The following is a 24270-nucleotide window of genomic DNA, read 5'->3' on the forward strand; positions in this document are numbered from 1 at the left end:
ATAAAGAAGAATAGTGTCCATGAAAATAGTGTTAACATGTTTTTTTTTCATAAAGTAAGTTCATAACACCTTGATTCTCGTCTAAAATTTTGTTCTTGGTGACCATCACTCTTACCACTAGCTGGCAGTGAATGTAGTTCCTTTCCAGTTTCAAATAATGGACTAAAATACATTTAACGTTAACAACCATAGCTAGTTCTTACTGTAAATACTCTGAAGCCCATTTACAGTGTAAGGAAGAAGGTTTTTATATCTTATAACTTTAACTTTTTATACTGTTATGGGTTTTCATTGACCATAATGTGGAATGAATTTCAGTCACTGGAAGTCAGCAACAGCTGTGCACTGAACTTGAGGGTAGTGTGACTCTTTGTTGTTACAAAATAATTCCCTTTACATAGAATAAGCTACAGTATTTTTTTTTAAGAGTATCTCCCAAAGGCTTACGTTTACAAAGCAAATCCTAAAAGCAGAAATACAGATACAGAATAAGTGATTGCACAAGTTTGTCTTTCTTATAGGCAGGAAGACATTCTTTTAAGGCACAAGAAAATTCCCAGATTACAGAGGATAGAGTTCTTAACCAGGAGTGCAAATATTAAAAACATACAAAACCTGGGAAGCAGAGGCTGAATTCCAGAAATAGCTTATGACAATATTCAGGTCAGGTCACACTATTGTCATTTGCAATATATATTACAGAGTTTTGTATATATATATATATATATATATATATATATATATATATATATATATATATATATATAATGTATATGTATGCTTGATCTAGTAAAACAACAAATGGGATTCAGCTGATTTCTGCCAGAGATCTGTGAAAATGCATACCTCTACAACCACTACATAATATGCTTTAAACAGACGTTTTATCCTGGTGTTATTTTTGTGTCTCAAATAGAGCTATCTTTGAAACATGCTATTATGCAGTACATGCTCAATCCATTTGGGCTGCATCTTCTGTCAGGTCTATTTACGGAAAGAAAGTCTCATGACATCCACAGCTAGAGAAGTAAAAAAAGGTAGTGGTAGCTATGCTGGACAAAACTCTTGGCAATGATCATTTCTGTAATGATACCATGTTAAAACTCACAAGAAACTGAGGTACAAAGTTATGTCAAGTAAACATGATATTTGTCTTGTATTCATTTAAAGTAAGATAGTTACCCCTGTTTCCTGATTTTTTTCATCTCTCATTTCCTTATAAGAAAAATATATACTCGCATACAATGCTGATATCCTATGTGTTGATGCCATAAATCCCTTAGGATAGCAAGTTTGATGGGTAGCAACCCATTAGGAGAAAAATATATTTTTGAATATTATTTTACATATATACAATATATATATATTTAATTTTCAATCAAAATATAAAATTTTCTAATGTAGTCATTGGTATTTTTAATGTGAAAAATGAGAAGTATCTCATATACATTTAATTCATATGTGTTGAAAATTAACAAGGTATTTGATATCCACCAGTAATATTTTTGGATTTATTTCTACAGAATTAAAAGAAAACAAAGGAACAGTGAGTGAAAAAAGCTTTCCTTCTCCAAAGCCAAATATAATAAAATTTTGAGGCTGAATCAATCATTAACAGCACTAAGTTTTGCATTTTAAGCAATCACAAAGAATAGAAAATGTAATCTAAAAAGAAACTAGCATTACTATATGAACGTAGTCTAAAGAAAAAATGGTTTGAATCCCTTACTTTTGATGGAATGTGTCTAGTAGAGACTAAAAAAATATGCTATACATTTAATGTAAGAGTTACACTCTCACCACTCTACATTAGTTTTGATAAACCTCTCCCCTAGAAAACAAGCAGTGGAAGAATCTGTTGCATTCAATTCCAAAATACCCAGTATCACAAAAGTAGGACAGCCACTTATTTACAGTGTTTTTTTTTTTCAGCACTGTGAAAGGCACATTTATCTTTTAACACATGTTTCTGCTAATGTCCTAAACTTAGGTTCCAGCTGATCTAAGAAGTCAAGTGCCTCTTCTTCATGCTGATCACTGCAGCAGCCTACAGAACCAGCCAAGGATCCTTTTCCTTCATAGTTATATGTAAGGAGATAATCTTCAGAATGCTTCTGTTCTTCATCCTGTCTGCATAGGTGCACCTTCTGCATAGGAAGAGAATGCACCTTATTATTTTCTTAAATTGTTATCCTAAACATATTGCATAAAAATAATTTCTTTTGATTTACCTTTCATTGATTAATTTTTAATCAGAGTGTGTCCTCTAATGGATTCCTATATACAAAAAATGCACATGATTGGTCTATATCATTAAGACTATAAAATATAAATATTTAATAAAGAAATAATTTCTACTAATCACATATGTAACAACAATAGAGGAAGAACCTGTTTAAATAACCTGTCAAACAACTAAAATCCACTCAAAATTGAACGACTGACTTACATGTAACTAGTTAGACAAGCAGAGTTTCTCATCTCCAAAGCATGGAGTAACTACATTTCTAACACTGTACATACATTCCTACACCATTGCTAAGATAAATATCAGGTCTTAAATTAGTACAGAGCAAGCAGTTAGAATAAAAGCAAACTAAACTCACAAGAGCTTGAGTAGGGTTAATATTATTAATGAAAGTAAATGCTCTAATGTAAAATAGCACACTGCTTATAGTTTAAGCCAAGAGAAAGTCATTTATGCTTATGTCCCAAAATATTTAAAGGATGACTTTTTGAAAGTCATATTCCAAAATGGGAGGCAGAGAATAAAAAGCAAAATAATAATAATAATTAAAAAAAAAAAATCTTTCTAGCCCAAATACATCTTCCTTGAGAAGTCTGCATACATTGATCATAACCTACACTCCAGAAAACTTAAGAGTCAGAATACTTACTTCACCTAAACGAGGATGTGTGAAATTATGCCATTCTGAGTAAGAGTATCTACATGTGTCCATCACAGGCTGTCCTCCTCCTCCTTCTTTGACTGATCCCAGAGTCTGATGTCCACCTCCCCTGACTGATTCCAGGGTATGACCTCTTCCTTTTACCATTTCAAATGTTTGTTGATCTCCTGTTTTTATTCCACATCCTACTTGATCACCTGTATTTTGTAGAGGAATTATATTGTGATCCTAAAAAAAAACAAAATAAAATAAAAAGAGTAATAGTGTAGAAACCCTTTTTATTATTATTATTATTATTATTTTATTTCTATTGCATTTGTAAAATTCAGCAATTCGGAACTGTCAATGCTGAAAACTCAAGTTTTCAGTCTTGCACAGTGACATTTTGAACTAAAAGCCATCCTTAGCACTTCATACATAAAAATCAATGGGTGGTCTTTGGAGAGGGGCATTAGGACAAGTGGAAAACAATAATCTGCAATTAGATATGATACGAGATCCAACAACGGAATCTTTATCCTGACGAAAGATGCACCATAATCCAAATATATTAGTTTCTCAAAATATCACATAAAATAATGCTTGGTTTCCAAAGTCAACAACCTGTGACCCATTAAACCAGATATATAGTCATATTCATAAATATCATTCTATTTTATTCTACATTAAATCTGCATACCAGATGAAAAATGGAAAAACTAGTACAGGATCATATAAATTAAAGATTATGCATCAATATATAATGGCACTACATTTTATGCTTTATAGGCAATAGCAAATTTCACATTTGTCACAATTAGGATAGTTTGTCTTGGTTTCTAATGTAAGTAAACTCAATGTTTTTTTAAGGTAACCTTTTTGTGAAGATGTAAAAGTCAAGGAGTGACGGACAGAGAAGGGAAAGAGTATGAAGAGGTAAGTCCTTGCATATGAATGCAGACCTGGGCTGGACTATGTTCATGACAGACTGAATCTTGAAATAGTTTAGTCACCAAAAGCAAGAACATATTTTGTGAACATGGACTGTTCAATACTTTTGCCACTGATTCAAAAATCAACTATACTTGGGTTCATTTTTTAGAGGAAAAGTAGAAATTGTACTTGTGATACCTAAAGTAATTATTGGCTAAATTAAAAATTTCTTCTCCAAGGAACAGCAACAATGTTTTGCTATGAACACATATTCAGCATGGTCCAAAGAGTAAACTTCCATCTAATCTCATTGTTGAAAATTACAAGACCAATTAAAATATCCCCCTGAAACTTCCAACCAATCAGTTAGAGCTTTGAAGAATTATTAACAGCTGAGAAGAGGCTCCTGGAACAAAAACCACAGGATATCTTTAAATAGATATGGTACAAACAGTTGCCTAAAGTACAAGCTTTCAAAGTTTTGTAAAATAGCCAAGGACATCAATGATTCCTGTGTTCACGGCATATTTCCTTTACTAAATCACTTATTTGCAAACCAAGAATCTTCATTATATCTTTCTACATTGAAGTAAACAGACAACTTACCATCACCTCTTCCCCTGGAGCTTCCGTATTTGAAATGATTAAGTTGTGATTGGCACAATCGTCAGTCACATGTCTGCGCATTACCCCGGAGCCACAACAACCACAGATTGTAATCAGGATTACTGGAGAGGAAATAAGGGAGGAAGATACTCTGAACTTTACCTCAAAATGGTATCTAATTTTGTTTGAAAATTAATTTTGTTATATTAGTTTTTTTAAATGCTTAAGCATGAAGTATCTTTAAAAAAGATAACCCACAACACTTCATTCAAGAGGGTGGTGAGGCACTGAACGGGCTCCCCAGAAAAGCTGTGGATGCCCCATCCCTGGAGGTGTTCAAAGCCAGGTTGGATGGGGCCCTGGGCAGCCCACAACCCAATGCCACCCAGTGGGTGGCATCCCTGCCCATGGCAGAGGGTTAGAACTAGGTGATCATTAAGGTCCTTTCCAACCCAAGCCATTCTATGATCACATGAATCAAGTTTGAGTTGGGCATTCTCAGGTAATTGTAAAAATGGAGTGTTTTGCATTCAACGTTAAAATAAGAAGTATACTTACACAGCAAGAGTAGTGATCCTAAGATCATAGCAAGGATGGCCCATACACCAAGAGTAACACTGCTGGAGGCAAAAGACATCCTTTCACATTCACTTGGAATAACACAGTTACAGTAGTTAACTGTTATTTGGGTGACTCCTTGCTTTCCTGAGTTATCAGACACAGTTACAGGAATAGTATATATTCCAAATGGAATATCACCCCTTGGTGAAAGATACACAGACTTCTCTGTAAAAAAGACAAAAACAAATATACTGTTTACAATGCCTGAAACACCATTTACATTTACTAATAAAGACTGTCAATGACATTTATTAGAAGCACTTCCAGTAGTTTGATTGGAAAAATTAATCCAAACCGCAATGCATATCCCCTTCCATTCTTTAGCTCTGTTGCTATACCTAATGGGAATATCTATATTCAGTGGGAAGTGAAATCCATTTAGTGTGCTGCTCTGCTTAGTAAAATACCTGGTCACTGGTCATTGTTAAATGGGAAAATATATAATTCGTAAAAATACATACATCAATTATTATCTTCTAGATAATGGTTATTTTATGTGGAGGTACATGAAACTGTATGTCCCTTTTATATATTTATTTATATATATATATATATATATATATTTTAATTTGCCTAGTATAAACCTTGAAACTCTCAAATGTCTTCAGTCTCAGACTTTGCTGTCTTTTGCCTTTCACTAGTGCCTGTTTGTCTAGACACTTCAGAATCAGATCCTTTTCAGACTAATTACCTACACATGACAACATGGTAGCAAATATATATGCTACTCTTGATGACATCATCTAGCACCCACCAGGAAACCACCACCAGCTCTAACTTTTTCTATCAGCAAATTTTAGCGAAGAGTTACTACTTTTCTAGCAATTCCTTTATCTATTTCTATGAAAATATTTAAAATTAACATAAGTATATTAAGAGAGTAATGTTTGGGGTTTGTTGTGTTGTTTTTTTGTTTGTTTGTTTTTTTCATCCATCTGTTTCACCTAAAATGTGCTGGCTGTCAGCAGTAGTGAGAAAAAAAAAAAAAAAAAAAAAAAAAACCTCTAATCAATTTGAGGTAGTTTCAGTCCTTCACCATAACAGCAGTCTCAAAAAAGTTGTACTTTTATTTGGAGTATTGGCTATTTCATTGTTAAATTCTGTACAAATTATGAAATTATGAACGTATACTTTGTATTCCAGAGGTTTTGATCCTATTGAACACACTATATTTTTTTTTTCTCACACACAATCTTTTTACATCACAATTTCAGACAGCAGCTGATTTCTGACCCAAGTAAGCTGAGGACAATATCTTGTTTATACTACAACAGGCAGAATATAGTAGCCACCTTGCCTCTGTGATGCCAACAGTGCCACCCTGATAACTTTTGCAAACCCAGGACAGCTAAGACCCCTTTAGTGTTTTCCCTTTATTCATGTTATACTTTTGATCTCCTGTACAGCAAATGAAACTGAGGGACTGTTATAGGTGAACAAGTTTACTTCATCAGCTCTACTGACCAGTTTCCAATGTGCATTTATCAAGGGATCTCACAGTCCACCCAAGGCAGATGTCCCACAGCTGCCTCTGGCAACCTACAGCTAACTGAGGAGGAAGTCTCATACCATTGTGTCGTGTTATCTTCCATGAGGAAGCCAAGTTACGGTCAGTCACGCGATATACAAAAGGCATGCTGTAAGAAGCAATATCGCCATCCTCTGCAGTGAGGCAGATAGGTTTTCTGTCTCTGCACATTATATAATCAGTTTTAAGTATCCGTGGGAAATTCCTGTTGCAAGGCTGGATGACAACTTGCAGAGTTCCAGTGCCTGTTTTGCCATCTATAAAAGAGAATGAAATGGTAAATATAGTCATTCATTCATTCATTCCTTTATTTCTAGTCCCAAGTTTCATGAAGAAATATAATCAACTGTAATATCCAGGTTGAGAATTAAGGTGGAAGAAGCTATTGATTTAGCCAAAAGCAGATAGGAAATTCTCATAGGTTTCTTTTGGCTGCTTCTGCAGAGTTCTTATATTTGCTTAGAAAGGAACTCATCTTTCCTGGTGACAGGGAAGAAATTGCTGCAGTCTGTTTCCTCCTATTTATGTGCTGTCCTCAAGTAAAACTCTGCAACAGTGAGTAAAGGAAGGAAAAGAAACAGAAAAGACAAAGAAGGTAGAAGAAAGTCTGCAGCTACAGGTTCACCAAGTGTGTGCTTTTATGCAGTTCAGGATCCCATACAGAAACTCGACTTGCTTTGAAAATCATCTACTTTCAGCAGTGTAATCTGGTCATAGTTAAATGCACCAACGTGTATTGGTACAAAGAGAAAGAGCTATACAGAAGAAAAAGGTTCCAATGCTCCATGTTTTGTGTATGTGGACAGAACATACTTTATTGTTCTTACATATCTATGTGGGTACACATAGTGTCTAACAGGGTGAGAGGACAAGGAGCCTAAAAATCCATGGTCAAGGAGGCTAAGCCAAACTGAGAGTCAACAGCAGAAAGCTAAAGACTCCAGCACTTTTACTCCTGGAAGGAGAAAATACATTACACTTTCCCTACAGCCTACTTCCCCTTCCCCTGGGAAGGCAAACACTTTGGGATACAGTGTATTTTTTCTGTCCTCTTCCTTCTGTCACCATGCAGTAGCTGGATTTAGCCATGAAACACACTACAATATCAAAGCCTCCATGTAAGAACTAAATGGGCTCTCCCTCCTAATTTGATTTTTTCCAATATAGGAATGGTCAATGCTAGTATATACATTACAGTGAAATTACATCAAAACAGCTTTTTAAAACTATCTCCAGAAATGCCTAATTGCAGACACATATATCACACTTATTTTAGATAGAAGAGATGCTCTAAACAATTTATTTGTTGTAATATACATGTAATTTTAATATCCAAGCTTTGGATAGAGTTGTATTATTCAACTGTAAAGCTACTTCAATGTCTGTTCTTCATTCCAACTGCTCTAAATTTATTCCCAAAATTTAGTCAGGAAATAAAAGGAATGCTTTAGCACAGAAGGGCTAAAAATAAATCCTGCCATTGGACTTATAAAGGCAATCGATTTTTTTAATCATATTTTAAAATTAAAAGCATGATAATTTATTTGCTACATTTTTTGCATTTAGATGTGAAAAGTGTAGTCATCTTGACTACGTGATGTTGAGACAAAAACATGTCTTTTCCTACAATAAGCACCTATACCCAAATCGATCAGAAAGAATAAACACTCACTTTAAGTCAGCACCAAAATCTGTTTCAGAATAAGAACCTGAGTGTGCAACTCTTCCTTATAATGAGAGTAATTTGTAAGAGCTCTGCACCTCAGCAATATATAATGTGAACAGGATTATAGAACATAGACCTACTGAGGATAAGAGCACAGTAACACATATCAGTGAATACAGCTATTCTTACAGGTTCTTTTAACTTGAAGGTTTCCAGAAACAAGACACCAAAAAAAATGAGAAAATAGTCAGAGTTTCAAGGACAACTTATTTTTTCAAAATTTCTCTCTACTTTCACTGTTGTCAACTTGGCTGTTACATGACATCACTTAAAACAAAATTTAGTTAGGAAATAAAAGGAATACAATCCTGTTACTACAACCCTGCTTTAAATTGGAGCAGATAACTTTTGAAAAGATTGAGAATTTGTTCTGTATTCTTATATGCATGCCTTTCTGTATAGTATTCCCTAAACATTTGATAGTCATCCCAAAGGCAAGACAATGCACTGGATGCACCTCTGGCCTGAACCAGTATAGTTGCCCCTAAGTTAAAATTGCACATAAACATCTTTTACAGACTGCATTTAACAGTGACAACATTTAGTACTCACTTCTGTCTATTGCGAGGACTGTGATATTGCATTGACCGCGTTTCATTTCTCCTAGATCTCGGTCCAAGGCTTTAATGGTTCTGACTTCACCTGATTTTTCATCTATGTTGATCCAATTACACTGTCCAGGCGCTATCTTGTAGCTGTTAAGAGTATTTTTTTTTTGTGTTAAGTAAGGATCTCAAATACGTACACATGCATATATCTATGCCTATATACACATACACACATAGATACAGGTATTTATGTTCACACACACAGCATCAACATTCCCCCTTCTTGTATCCCTCCATGCTTTACTCCAAATAAACTAGAGATAACATTGTTTCATACCAGATGCCTTCACTATTTCCAGTTTCTGGATCTTCTGCTAGGTATTTCCCAATACTTGTCCCAACCTCATCACATTCGCTAGCGTCCATGCGGAAGAAACAGGGTTTAAACACTGGCCCCTCATCCACATCTAAGACATTCACTACAACAGTGCAGGTGCTCTGGACAACTTGTTGTGAATGTGGTGCCAGCATGTACGGTGCCTCATTGTTGACTGCAATCACAAGGATCCTTTGCTTGGCGCCTTCATAGTCCAGTCCCTGAAACACAGGTTTTTGTGTGTGTTTCTTCCCTCTTTCAAGGTAACACCAAGTTGGGCATTTTTTTCACAGAACAGTTATTGAATAGGTAAAACTGTATGACATTTGTTTACAATAGACAACAGCTTCTGGAACATCCAGCTTGCGACACAGTAAAGAGATAAGATTTAAACAAGCAAAGAAACCCCAAAATGTTAAGTTCTAAATTAGTCAAAGAAAAGGACCTGAGGAACTATCCCTAATAGGGTAAGCAGCATCACTATATATTTTCAGATGAATACTCTGCTAGTGAATCACAAATAGAATTGACATAAAAATTAAATGTGGCCTGAGACTTTTTCCTTTCCTCCCATACCTAACTGATTATTTTAGATTATTTTAATCTATGAATATGTTCTTTCCAGCACAAGTCAATCACTCTTCTTGTTAGCACCTACATTTATTTCCTAGTAACAGTTCACCCACTTCGAATGTGTCTTAACATGTGGGGCTGATCGGTCAGTATCTACACATGTAATTCTCCAGACACCTTCTCAAAGGACTTCTTATACCAGTAAAGCTATTTATATCCTGAAGTTACAATACTCTCTGGTCTACTACAGAGTTACACTAAATATATGAAATTTCAATGAGATTAGTATACCATGGACATAGGTTAGCCTTCTGACTTACATCCTCAAACATTAATATTAATTTTCTCTGCTCCTTAGAAGTTACTTGCTATTGCACAGCTTTAACAGATAATGAACAAGAGGCACTAAAAGACAAAAGGAGTCCAGGTAGAGTGGTCCTTCTATCTCACACCTGCAAAGTACCAGGTATAAGAGTAACTTCTTACATGTACATGGACTCCCGTGCAACTCAGAAAAGCAAACCTGAACTTGCTACCTAAACTCATGCAAAATAAAGCCTGAATAGTTTTAAGACAAGGTAATAAGTTTAATCAACTCCCAAAAAGAACAAGGCTGGAGGTGGTGCCGTTGCTCCCGTCTTCAGACATGCTCCCAGTTCTGTTAAAATCCCAGCTGTGAAGCATTCTTCAGTTACATCCCTAAGTATCAACAATTCAAACTTTGGAATCAGGAAAAAGCAACAAGCTCTGCTGGATGATAAAGCAAAGGGAGACTCTCGAATTCTGAACACACAAAGGAGGAGGAGTCTGGAAGATGACCTATGCAAATTCTGTCAGTTATGTATTACACATGAGCCTCATTTGCAGTGTGTTAGTCTGCTTAGAATAGAGTTCAGAATAGGAATAAAGTATTATATGCTTGATAGAGGTATTTTTTGAATAAAAATTAGTTCTAGGTTATTGGTTTTAAAAGTAACACCTGAAGATACAAATTTTGCTCTAGCTGTCCCATTTTCACTTACCTTAACAACACACAGTATTCCTTCATTTGTGTTTCTGTCTGTTGTAATTTCAAAGGAGCGATCGTCATTTCCTCTTATGATTTCATACACAGCTGTGGAGCCAGGCGCACCAAGTTCATCAAGATCAACAACAGAAACCCTCAGTATTTCTACATTCACTCTGTTTTCCTCCACTTGTGTTTCATACTTGGAAGTATCAAAAGAACAAGAAATCAACATAAATTAGAAAATGCCTTTCTACAATTCAAGAGTGAAGACAACTGTATTTAAGCCTTTAGACCACAATACTGCAGTTAAACCTAAGGAGACAATTTACCAAGCTAGCATGATGACTTTGTACATTTCAATGTATTACTGTATTTCCCCCATACTTCCCTCACACCCTGATTGAAACAGGAACCCTGTCCAGGCAGCATAGCTCCTTTTTACTTCCCAGCTACCAATGACATAATGAAGTCTGGAATTCTCCTTCCAGGAATGGTAAATTAGCACAGCTCCCTTGTTCAACATCATCTGCAGATGCTAATTTGCGTACAACATCACCAAGGCACAGCATTAAAAAGAGGCCATGGGTTATGTTTCATACCAGTGTCCCACAGCATTTTAGCTGTATATATGCTTATTGAGATATAATCTGTCCTAAAAAGGGAAATTTTAAAGGCCCAATATCTCCAGAAATGCCTAATTGCAGACACATATGAGGGGGAAAAAAAAAAAAAAAAAAAAAAAAAAAAAAAAAAAAAGTTTGAGCTAGAAATCTTTAAGTTAAAATGTGAAAAAGGGAAGATAATTTAGGTGGCTACAGTAAGCAAAGAGCTGATTTATAGCTATTGGTGAAAAAGTAGCTGCTTAAAACTACTAATGTACAGAAAAAGAGTTAGAATAACAAAGAAATTATCAGTGAAATCCTTGCATCTACTTCACTAACAGTAACAACACACAGTTAGCCAAAAGCTGGTCAAAGATAACTGGCTCATGGAAATGCTTCAGAGTGAATCTTCCCCCTCCCTAAAAATGGTTAAACTACAGGATTTCTAAGATAACATATATTGCAGAAGTGAATGAATTAATAACGTTCATTTTCTCCCAATAAGGCCACTGACTCACAACAACTAATATAGCAATAGGTCTAACTACCAAATAACACAACAGACATGTTCACAAAGGTTTATGTTGGTATGAACTGTCTTGGGGCACTAAGCATCATTCAGAGAGCACCCTTGGGGATATTAGAAAGGTGGTATGTTTTTATTTATTTTACTCTTCACAGACATTTAATTTATGAAAACTTACTTGTATCTGCTTAAAAGTTGGCGCATTGTCATTTGTATCTTCAATTTTAATGATAACTGTTCCTGTAGTGCACAAACCAAAAGGCTGACCTCCCATATCTCTCACTTCAATTAACAAAGTGTATGTGGACACCAGCTGAAAAGAATAGAAACATACAGAAGTTTGACACACATTTTTTTTTTTTTTAAATCAGTCACACACAGCAATACAAGTCTTATTCCTGTTTCCCAACTCTGCTCCAAACTCATCACTGTCCCTCACAGAATATGACAGTTTTCTTTTGAGCTATTTTCGTATACTTCCAAAATGAAAACAATTACAATATTTTTCAATGGCTAAGCAGCACTGAGTTTGGCATCTGTCAGTAATTTGTAAGCTATACCCAGTATCAAAGCTCCCCACAATGGTCACAGACACCTTTGTTTTCCAGTATCTCATGTTTTGGAAGACACAGATGATGCGCTTTCATCCCCTAATCCATCCTCCCAATCCCTCTCCCCTTGCCCTCCCCATTGGAGTGGCAGTTTTTTCTTGGATTTCCAGCTGATAAAGTGCTTCAGTCCATGGCTACTTTTCATTCAGCTTTGTTTCTCACCCTGTTATTTCAATGAATGTTCCTGCAATCAGCCTTTGTTTGGGATATATGATGTAGAAGGTGGGTGCTTTCAGCAGTTCCTACAGAGCCATTGATAAGCAGCCCACTCAAATCAGTGGGCTCAAATCAGGACTGTAATGGCAACAGCAAAATGCTTTTCCTTAGCCTTACAAATATCTGAACAACCTAGGGAAGCTGGAGATGGACACAAAAGAGAGAGCTTGAAAATCAAGAGAGTAAACCCAGTTCTGAATAACTGGAAGTAGCATTACATTTCCTGGATGGAGAAAAGAAAGCTCCACCGCAAGTGGAACACCACTTCATAAGTTTCTTTGAAAGACAGGTAGTGGAGTCATTTTTCAACCTTTCCTTCCCTCAGTAGGCTCTGTGACCCTAGAAGTCATGGTGATACTCAGTCACTGCATTTTTCTCTTGCTAAAGAAGATAAGTGATGTACCTCTGAGCATACAATTTTGCAACTCACCATTAAGGTGAATTTTCAGCCATGAAGTGACTAAGTGTTCCAGAATACAATTATTTTTATCCTAAAAATTATGTGCCTGCAGCCATTTTCTAGTATGTGTTATCCAAGAAATATTGTTTTGAATTACACATGCCTGTCAGTTTTTCTAATGTAAACACTCTCACATGACCTTTTACACACAAAAACATTGAACATGATAAAAACTAAAATCTCCTCCATCTTCTTACTTGTAAGCTATCTGATAACAATAAATGGTTTGTGCATAAGTTCTGAGAAACACTATTATTGTTCAGGTTTTATATGTTGGAGATCTTTCTGTTGAGTGCAGAATGACTGACTACTTCCAGTAAAGTTAGTTCATCTTCCCTGTAAAGAATCAGGGAAAACCTCAAGTGGATCTTGTTTGGGAGGAAACAGTGGCCGTAGTATTCATTAACAGAGAAAGAGTAGGAATCCAGAGACAGCTGTTTGGTGTAAAATGGGAGTAGCAGGCAGTCTCCTTGCCAAGTTCAGCTAGAATATGGTAGACCTATGCATAAACCTTTTGGACCAACTCTGTTGTAAGCTTTGGAAGCTCTTCAGAGAGAGCAATACAAGTGCTAACAGAAATGTTTTGTCTGATGATTCCCATGACAGGAATTCAGTTAGGAAGTTATCTCTGTACACTAGATCACAGCTAAATAAGCTTCAAGGAAAGATCACCTCTCTATCCAGCTGTGGCGATAATACACTAATGACACCCGTTTCACCATGTAAAGAAAATGCTGGAATTATTGGTGGGTTTTGTGACACAATGCGATATCTCAACAGAGTATGCAGAGTAAAAGGCTCGTCTCTGTCTTCTGCAGTCACCGTTCCAACAATTACACCTGTAAATAAAACATAGCAACTTTAAATTCCAGAAAAATCTATAAATAGGCAAAAATATTTGAACAGATATTTCTGTTTAAATAATATTGCAGCTGTCAAATGAACAGAAAGAATAATCAAGAGAAATATTAGAAGTCTTGATTTCAGCTAGAGTTTCTGCCAATGACTTCTAACTGAACATCCCAAATACAGATGAAGAGGAGCTGCCAGGGAAAGTGAGGAGGAACTTCAGTGATCTCTGACACAGTCCAAGTTGTAGTGCCACCTCTTGGGGTTTTCTGCTGTCCTGCATCCCCAGCCTGTGTGGTTCTAGACTTCATTTTGAAGCCATAACTCACCCAGTCGAAATTGGAGGAGCTCTGAGAACAAAATGCAACTGGTGCTTTGGGGGTGAATGTGAAGGCAGTTTGCCTCCTCTGTGAAGCAAATTAGACCCCCCTTCACTCTGCACCCCTAGTCTAAGAGATGGTATGGCAAACCATTGTTTTTCCATTACTTGTTCTCTATGCCCCACCTGTCTCTCCACTTTTCTCCTCTGTTATACTGACATGTGAATTCAGCAACAGGCAAATCCCTACCTGTCCACGGGTACAGGTAGAAACAAGCCCTTCATGTGTTATCGTGCTTTCCCTAACCAGGAAATGTCCTACCTTAATTCAACACCTTGGACACACACTGTAGGCTTAATCAAAAGTGTTTTAGACCTTAGAATACTGCCAACTTAGTTCTCAGGAAACTTATCTATTAAAAACTGCTGTTTTGTGCTTTGCGATCTAAACATTTAATGCAGAAAAGTGATTCTGGATAAAATGAAATGTTTTGAATTTCTTAAACTGCTTTAAGAACACCAAATCATCTCAGTTTTAAAACATTTGTTTTGCACATTATTTTTCACTATTACTGAGATGACATTCTGAAATTTCTAATAGTTAAGAAATCTTGGGCTGCCCTTTGAAAGAAACACTACTCAGGAAATCCCACTGAAAAATGTCAGGATCACATTGTTACTTTGTAGCTGAGTTACAGTAAATGTGTTCATCAGTTTGAAACAATTCTTACCAGGCTTGGAGTTCTCAGGGACACAAAACTCAAAGATTTCCTGTGTAAAATATGGAGCATTATCATTGTCATCCTCTATCCTGATTGTATGCACAAGTGGTACCTCTGGTGAATAACCATCTGGAGTGCTTGCAAAGCAAATGATCTGTAAGACAGAAATTCAGTAGCTCACTTCATACTTGAGCACCATGTGGTATTATTATACTTTCAGTTCAGTGGAGGAGTCAACAAAATGAAATACAGTGTCAAGCACACAATTCTCAAGACAAGACTTCTCACCCACATGGAAGAAGTGACCACTATCTAATGATGACAGCTACACAAAAACTGTAACTGCTTCCCAATCTTTCCCCTTACTAGAAGTATTTGAATCACTTTCATTTTTTCTGTCAACTTTGCCAAACATCTTTTCCAAGTCTTCTGAACACAATTTTTTAAGATGTCTATGAAACAGTATCAGCATTACTAAAAATTTAGATGCAATTACTATTATTTAGAATAAAATCAAGAATAGTAATAAAACTATCTGCCTGATATAACATAATTTGATGAAATGCAATAACAGGTATTGTAGGTTACCTTGCTATTCAGGAGCTGTTTATTTTTACTAACTGCCTTCTTACACTTCTCAGCCAGTAGAGAGAGCAGTATACCTTGTTAATAAACTGCAAAGATTGAGCCTGTTTTTTCTCAAGCTGCTCAAATAATATAGCAGGCTGGAGTTTGTCATGATCTGTTTTTTATGCAGACCTTTCCGACCCTCCCTGAAAAACTCTGGGATAACTTCAAATTCTTCCCAGAAGTGATATAAATTCAGTAGCTCACTGCCATTACTGTTGTAATTAGAGTTTAAGCAGTGAAAAGCAAAACTCCTCTCAAGATTTACATGACCAGATATTACTTTGTCACTGGTTTCATCTCTCGAAGACCAGAGATACTACTCTAAACAGACAGCTGACTATAGATCTTGTCTGCTTCCTTTCTCCCCTGTAACCCAACTTTCAGACATGTGCATGACAGAAATAAATATATATATATTATACTTAACAAAATTTAGGCCTGTACCTGGAAGCTTGGATACTGTTCACGGTCTACTGCACGAGTAGCAAAGATATTTCCAGTTTCTCTTTCTATGTAAAACAAACCCTTTGGATCTTGATCAATTCCTGGTCCACTTGCAGAATAATAAATGGTGTAGTTCTGAGCCGTGTCTGACTGGACCTACAAAGAATGAATTTTTAAGCCCAAAGGAAAGCGTTAGCATCGTTCTCATACATTCTTCCTCCTTTTCATGATCACACATAGCAGAAACCCGAACTCTTCAAAAAAAAACTCAAATTACTTCTTCTTTACCATCTTAAGATTCACAGAATCTTAAAAACAGCTTGCCTTATGACTGCATTCCTTTATGATGTGGGTGCATGAGAAGGAATAATTAATTCTAACTTAGAAATTGTTTAGCATTATTGAACGACTAAATAAATGAGAGTGTGCATAGAGAAATTTAAATTTAAAATCTACTCTCTCTAGAATGCTGCATGCACAAGGCACATTCAGATACAGACAGCTTCTTACTTTGTTCACAAGATTTTGTTTTCAGTGGACTCACTGAGAATATGGCTTGTAATTACTGAAGAAAAAGCAAGGAAGAAATAAAGAAAAAGAAAACAACCTATAGCACAGTCCAGAGACGTGACAATTCAGATAGCCTCTTTGCATCTCATTACAGGCACTGAGGAGGTAACATCAGCAGTTATCTACTTATAAACAACCCCCTCCCCAAATACTTTCCTTACCTACCAAATGCCAGAAGTTAGGAAGATAAGATTAGTAGAATGATTGCTCTGTACAGACTCTGTTATTACACTTGTCTCTACACATCTGCTACGAGCCACTCTGTAATCTAGTGAAGGCTAGATGCATCCATGATAACTGTAGTTCTTGCATTTCTCTTTCACGCCTACTTATTTTCTTACTGTAAGAACTTTTCCTAATAACATAGACCATACTAAGTCTTCAATTCTACAGGTATACACCACAAACACCAAAAAGGATATAGACAAGTAGGTAAAATTTTACCACCCACATCTATGCAATCTTTTTCTAAGCAATGTTTTGGGATATTTTTTTTCTTTAAATTACACACTTCATTGATCTCCATACAGAATAGCTCTCTTCTCATAGTATGCTTCCTCCTTGTTACAACTTTTACACTTTTCCAGTTCATCCCAACTACTATGGTCACAAGTTATTTCATGTATGAGATCAGAAGATACATAATGAACAGAACAAGATGGGTATAATAGCAAGAATGGCATCATTGGAGAATACAAGAGAGCTCACTTTCATTCTTCATATATCATGACAGTCACATAGAAAAGTAGTTTGTGCCATAAAATTAGGATCCATATAAAATATACCTGCTGAATTTGTAGTGGGAAAGGTCCAAGTGAGTTCTCCATCATAACAGATGGAATAGGGCCCCACCTTCTTTTGGTTCGCTTGAGAACTGTATCTCTAGCCTGCCTGGTCTTCTGTGCCTTGGTCTAGAAGATAAAGATATATAAATATACTCTTAACTGCGTACATTTTTGCTCAACTATTGTCCTTCCTTTTTCCATCTCCCCACTATTTTTCCCACTGACCATTTGTTTTTCCAAGATCTTCATTCCCGATTATACTTCCTATAGCATTCTAAGAGGGTTTGCATTCATCGTAGTAATTTGCACAAATAAAATCTGCTTGGATGCCTCAAATATGGCTTTTAAAATTCTTGGCATTCCTGATTAAGCTCCTTGCTAGCATCTCCCATTTCAGAATGGAAGTCTACAGATTTTAATTAAAAAAAAAAAAAAAAAAAAAAAACATACACACACTACAAAAGAGTACACTGTCTGAATTCTAAAAATTCATCTACAGCTAACCAACATCAAACTGTATTCTGTAAAACTGTACCCAAATAAGGAAGATACCTTGGAATTAGAGGCCCACCTTTTTGTCATCTGTCACCAAATTGACTTGTATTTTCTTTTCTACATTTTCTTGAATATCTTTAAGTAATATGGTAAAAGTCCTTCTCTCATCAGACAAAGAAACAGCAGATGTTGTATATACAGAGCCATCTTCCAGAACTTTGAAGTTCTCATCACTGGAGCTGATAAGTTCTGCAGACTGAAGACACTCGTTCAAATTAACTGTAAGAAAAAAGATGTAAACAATAAATGAAACGATAACATACCTCTCAAGGTGAAAAATCATTCACTAATTAAAACTTAAAATTATATTTATTGGCATTTGCAGTTTTTTTTAAAATTAGGTCATTTGATAATAAGCTCCACAAATATAGATTCTTGTACCCAATTATGCACTCAGACTTGACTGAGTTTACTTGAATTTCCACTACTGTGTTCATAAAAGTATGTCCTAAAGGACATGGATGCTTCATGCCTACCTTTCAAAAATACACTATGCCACTGGTGAAATTCTTGAAGTATCAGAGACAAACTTGTAAGTTTAAATGCAATAAGCACTGCAGACACGCTCATTATTGGATCAGTATGTATTATATTTATCTTGTGCTCCATGCCCCACAAAATCAGTGAAGATGATTAACTAATGCAAATTCCCAATGGAGCTATTACTTCTTGGAAGCTTTGCCCTCAGGAGGAAAGCACTGACTGGTTCTATGTGATTTAGAAGTCCTGGGAGGACAAAGGCCTTTAAATTATGAGGCAGACTGATCAGAGAGATACAGACTAACTCTAGAACAAATGATTGACATTTTTTAAATATATACATGACAGAGTCCCACAGGGTTGACAGAAAGTACCAGGGTCAACTTACATGCTTCCTCTTTTTATTTTTTTTTTTCCTTTAAGTATTTTTACTGCATTTGCTATAAACTTGTGGTTTAAATAAATTCTAATAAACTTCACTCTTTACTCAAATTGGTTCACCAATGAATTCTTCACTACAGTTGGGGAAAAAAAAAAAAAAAAAAAAAAGGCAAAATCAGGGTAATCGTAATGAACTGCAACAGCACCATCACACAAAGAACAAATTATTTGGCACCCTGAAAACGATGCAGGCCAGAGGTCCAAACTCTACACAAATCACCCTTGCAGAGTCCATGGAGATGTTAGTGTCATGTTTTTAAAGCCAGATTTTTATTTTTTTTTCTTCTCTTAATAAATTCCAAAATGCTGTGTGTGTACAAAATCAAAAGGCTTTAAAATAAAGAGAACTATGTACTAGCATGCATCAATACTTCTTCAATGGTATCATGGTATACTGGGTCTTGCTATGAAAAAAATAAAATTAAAAAAAATGGCTACAAAAGCCAAGTGCAAAATTCCAGATTAGAGTAGATTCAAAATTTCACCCCACGTATGCAGATGATAAAAGAAATTTAATTTATCTTTCAACAATGCAAAGACTGATGGGAAGTATCATTTTAAATATTTTTTTTTCTTTCTCCCTCTTCCTAAGCCCTTCTTTTAACTGCACAATTACACATTTAATAGACTTCCTATACTATTGCATCAGTGACTCCTCTCCTTTGCCAATCTGTGAAAAAAAAAAATAAAATAGTACTGCACAGAATTATCACCTCCTCACTTTAAGGTGCATATTATAGCACTGCTGCATATTAGAGCACTATATTTCCAAAAATACCAGAATGGAGATTTTGTTTGCGATCGTTATGTGAGTCAACATTATACTCAGTATGTCATAGCTTTGTGGGATCTTTTTCTTTACAGTCTCGTCTATATCACATAAGTCAGAAATATATAAAACCTCTTAACAACAAGGAAAATCATGACTCATTTCATTGTCATGCTGTGATCCCTGATATCAATGCAAAATGTATTACCCTTTCTCAATAAATGTTTAAGGAATACCACCCAAGCTACACAGCTTTTGTTAAATTGTTGGAAAGTTTAAGTTCAGTGTTATGCAATTTCTTTCATAGCACTGTAATAACAAGAAGTTTTACTTTAAATAAACGAAAATTGATTTATATAAACAGAGAAGTATTGAGAATATACAAAAACTTAAACAGCTGTAACCTTTCACTGTAAAGTTTAACAGGAAGGTCAATGAGCTTTCAATTTTAGAGCTAGATTTTCTGAGCACTGGTATTATGAATAATTACAAATCTCCTGGCTTTATTCATTCTGTAGAAATTTGGGGCATGCACCTCTGCTGCCCTCGGACTGACACAGGGCACCTCTGAAGCCTCAGATTCAGTTTTAGGCAGCACAGGAGATAGCAGCTCCCTCACCTTGCCTTTAAAAGCTGCCTTTCAAAGAAAGGAAAAAAAAGGAGATGGAGTGTTTTTTGGTTTCCCCTTTGCCTCTCTATCAACCTAACTGAGACAGATAAACTTAAACTGAGACAGACACCCAGCCAGTTAGGAGCGCTCTCCCAGATGGGTGTGCATGCAGGATGCCTTTCCAGCTCGTCTCCTTGTATGCCCTGAGCACCCCAGCACAGCCGAGAAGTCACAGATGTATTTCACACTGGTCACACAGCAGCAGCTTCTGGGTGCTTTGGTTGTGTGGGTTGTTTTATTTTTTCCTTTCCCATTATCCAAATGACTTATTGACTTCTTCATATGACTCTGTGGTTTATAGGTACGTTTTGGAATATTAAGCCACCTATTTAAATACTAAGCCTTAGAACTCCGAACTTTGAGAACATTAAACTCTGTCATTCTAGTTTTAAAGCACATAGTGAAAGCTGACGATAGCTGTTTACGTGAAAGTCAAATGGATGCAAAGTCAGTGTTCAAATCCGTAACAAATACAGGGCGTATCCTTCTTAAAAAAGGCTGATCCAGCTATTTAACTGGCTGTCCAGTCACCCATTCATTCCATTAAAAAAGAAAAAAAAAAAAAAAAAAAAAAAAAGTATCCTCTGCTGTGAACAGCATCTCCAGAAAAGGTACAATGCTTTATTGTTACAATGGGCATCCTGCAGTTTCTCACCTCTGCCAACTAACGTGCCAGCCTCTAATGCAGAAGGAACATGAAAAATGACTTTCTTGCAAGCATCACAGCACAAACTCAATACCTAGAAAACAAATAATGAAATTAGGAAAAAGATATAATTGCATGATATTTTGAATAATAACTACTGTTACTGAAGCTGTCTTTGTGTTGTTTGTTGTTGTTCTGTTGTTGTTTTTTTGTGTTGGTATTTTTATTATTTTTATTTATTTTATTTTATTTTTGAAAGAGGAGCTAATCAAAAGATCCAGAAAACACCCTTCAGCCAAAAAAACAGGTACTATGCAACAGAATGCGTGTTTTTTTTTTTTTTTTTTCTAAAATCACAACAGCACTGACATCAGCAGTGAGACTTTGACTTTTCTTAGACAAGATGTCTCCTACACTACTACTTTCCTGTAAACATGAAGTACAACTCCACAGTATGCTTCCTCCAATAGCACTCCTCATCAATTTAGGTCCAAAGCCCCTGAGCGTTAAGGTTCAACCCATCTAATTCAATCTGGTAAATTCAATCTTGGCGATGCCTAACATTAAAGGGACAAGTGTCTTATTAAGACCACATGACGACACTTGCACTTACATATCGCTTTGCATCTTCAAAGTACATTCTCAACTGGTTAAATCTAGCTTCAGCAATTAGATATGACATAAATAAAACGTTGTGCATGACAGCAGTCCACTCCCATAAAACCAGTTACAAAACGGGGTCCTCCTCAAAATTCAAATGATGCATTAACCAGATAACCAGAACTTCTTATAAGAATCATACAGAGGTACAAAAATACTCCTCAGCACAGACTAATTTAGTCCTGACCTCAGATTCAGTGTGTGCGGATGTGTATCTTCTGTCTAGTTTTTATCCATACGTTTAAAATTTTAATCCAAAAAGCACACAACCAATTAAACAAAGAAACAGAAAATGTAAATAAGTGTATTCATCCTTTTAAGTACTTTCAGGATGAAAGTCTGGCAAAAAAAGAAAGTCAGCTTTATTTTGCACATCTCCTTAGGATTAAAGGTATAAAGAAATTAATAGCTAATGGAAATTCTGAAAATGACTTATTAACATTTAAATAAAAATACTTTAAAATCTTTAAAGGCAATATCAATCTTTACAAAAACTAAGATCAAAAATTGAGTTGAAATGTGGAGTGCAATGAATGCATTAAAGCAATTTAAATGCTGTGTCTACATAATAAAAGCAGTTCATACTGTTTCTTACATATATACGCACAGATAAAAACACGTATACACAAAACACTTTTAAGACAGAAGCAAGGATTTTTAAAGACATTTTCCTTATTGACAGATACTTAATAAATCCTTCTCTCCTGATAGCAACCGTATAAATTTATAAAATATTAAAGTCATACAACTTTACTACATTGTTCTAAGATATTTTCTGAATCAGTAGCATGTAATTCTGAATCAGTAACGCCAAGCTAATCTGATATCAGTATGAGGAGCTACTGCAGTTAAACAAACTTTAGAAATAGGTATTTGTGAATATCAACGTATAAGGAGGTGCAAGGTAAAAATAAGTTTTTGTCCGTTCACTTTATATGAAGATGACACCTTACTTTTTTTTAGGTTTGGGTGTGTACAGGTTTTTTTTTTTTCCCCTGCTTGACAGGGGAATTTCATCTTCTTTTTAATTAGATGAATGAATAAACTCATTTGGGTTTCTTTGGGTTTTATTATGAATATCTTAGCAAAGGCAGGAATGCATAGCGCATCTGGAAGAGTAACCCTCTCATTAAAATGTACATATCTAATGATACAAAAATAATAAAATCAGTGATTCAGTGCTACTGATTTTTTTTCCTGAGCTCAAAGTACCATCTGCCTTCTTTCTAAGAATGCAGTGATAATAAAGGGGAAGGGGGCAAGAAATCAACGACAAATTACTTCCACTCATCCATAAAAGAAAGACAGTAATAAAAATGAAATAAAAAATAACTCTGCCACTCTCTGCCCGACAACAGCCTCTCTGCTGCCGATTCCTGCGCACAAACCCCCGCAGAGCAGGAGGAAGGCAGGCAGGGGAAGGCGCTGGCTTCCTCCAGCCCGCAGCCAGCCCCAGCGGGGCGCTGGGGGTCCCGGGGGAGGGTTCACACGAACCAAACCGCGCCGTGCTCGCCTTTCCCACCCACGAACCGGAGCCTGGTCCTCTGCGCTCCCCCGTTCCGACGGGACCCCCAGCCCCATCCCAACCCTGCAGGGTGCTTTCGGAGCCGGAGCCGAAGCCGTCGCAAAGCCCCATGCCAGCCCCTGACCCACTCACCAGGAGGCCGAGGACGAGGCGGGGGGCGGTGTGGGCCATGCTGCGCTGCGGTGCGCTGCGCGGCGGGGCGAGGAGTGCGCGGCGGCGGCGGTGTGTCTGCGGAAAGCCGTCTCCCTCGGTCCCCTCCCGTCTGCCAGAGGAGCCGGCCGGTAGGGAGGGTGGGACCGCGCGCGGCAGCGGCGACTTTAATTACCTTTTTTTTTTTTTTTATCCCTCCCTCCTTCTGTTTGGGTAATGCCCGTCCCGGGCACGGCGCTGGGACTCCCCGCCCGGCCCCGCCCGCCTACCTGCGCGGCGTTACGCAGCTTTGTCCGCGCCCCGTCCCTTCCCTTCCCTTCCCTTCCCTTCCCTTCCCTTCCCTTCCCTTCTTCCCTCCGCGCTCGGCCCCGCCTGGCCGCGGAGCAGCGCGGAGACTCGCTCCTGGGAGGCTCAGCCCTGCGCCGGGGGACGCGCAGGTTGCGCGAAAGCGGTTCCTGGCAGGGCTGCTTGAGGATGGCCGGGTGGTTAACTTTTTCCTTTCCTTTCCTTTCTTCTCTCTCCCTTTTTTTTTTTTTTTTTTTTTTGTTTGTTTGTTTGTTTCAAACCCCATGCGCTCATCTGTTGCAGGCGTCTTTTCCGAGTGGCAGTTTCAGAGAATCGGAGGTCAGAAGGGACCTCTGAAGATCACCTAGCCCAACCCGTGTCCCGTCCACCACTCTCCCCCCCCAGAGCAGGATCACCTATTTTCACATTTTTTTTCACTAGTTTCAGATGAGAGAAAGAAATTTGGTTGCACACCGCTTTCCAAGCAGTATGGGTTTGAAGACTTGTCAGCCTGAGCAGGAAGCTGTGTTTCTTTTTATTTATTTAT

The 24270-nt window shown here is 36.9% G+C and overlaps 1 protein-coding gene across 2 annotated transcripts; it reads right to left on the reverse strand.

Annotated features, from left to right (window-relative positions):
• Positions 1 to 761: 761 nt before the first annotated feature.
• Positions 762 to 24039, reverse strand: LOC118162919 (desmocollin-2-like). 2 transcript variants are annotated; one of them, XM_035319365.1, is made up of 17 exons: positions 24021 to 24039; positions 23421 to 23561; positions 21113 to 21197; positions 18114 to 18316; positions 17543 to 17668; positions 16188 to 16343; positions 15123 to 15267; positions 13896 to 14062; positions 12115 to 12249; positions 10822 to 11007; positions 9188 to 9447; positions 8855 to 8997; positions 6618 to 6833; positions 4986 to 5213; positions 4428 to 4549; positions 2898 to 3137; positions 762 to 2147 (listed from the first exon to the last, which is right to left on the reverse strand). In XM_035319365.1, exons 2-17 carry the CDS (start codon positions 23457 to 23459, stop codon positions 1950 to 1952), a joined length of 2649 nt encoding a protein of 882 aa, XP_035175256.1. In that variant the 5' UTR covers positions 23460 to 23561; positions 24021 to 24039; the 3' UTR covers positions 762 to 1949. The 2 variants fall into 2 exon arrangements, with proteins under 2 accessions (XP_035175256.1, XP_035175257.1); XM_035319366.1 differs by lacking the exon at positions 24021 to 24039 and adding an exon at positions 2232 to 2277 and having other exon boundaries at positions 2006 to 2147; positions 23421 to 23812.
• Positions 24040 to 24270: the final 231 nt, after the last annotated feature.

This window comes from Oxyura jamaicensis, chromosome 2, assembly GCF_011077185.1.
Source record: "Oxyura jamaicensis isolate SHBP4307 breed ruddy duck chromosome 2, BPBGC_Ojam_1.0, whole genome shotgun sequence".
Taxonomy (NCBI): domain Eukaryota; kingdom Metazoa; phylum Chordata; class Aves; order Anseriformes; family Anatidae; genus Oxyura; species Oxyura jamaicensis.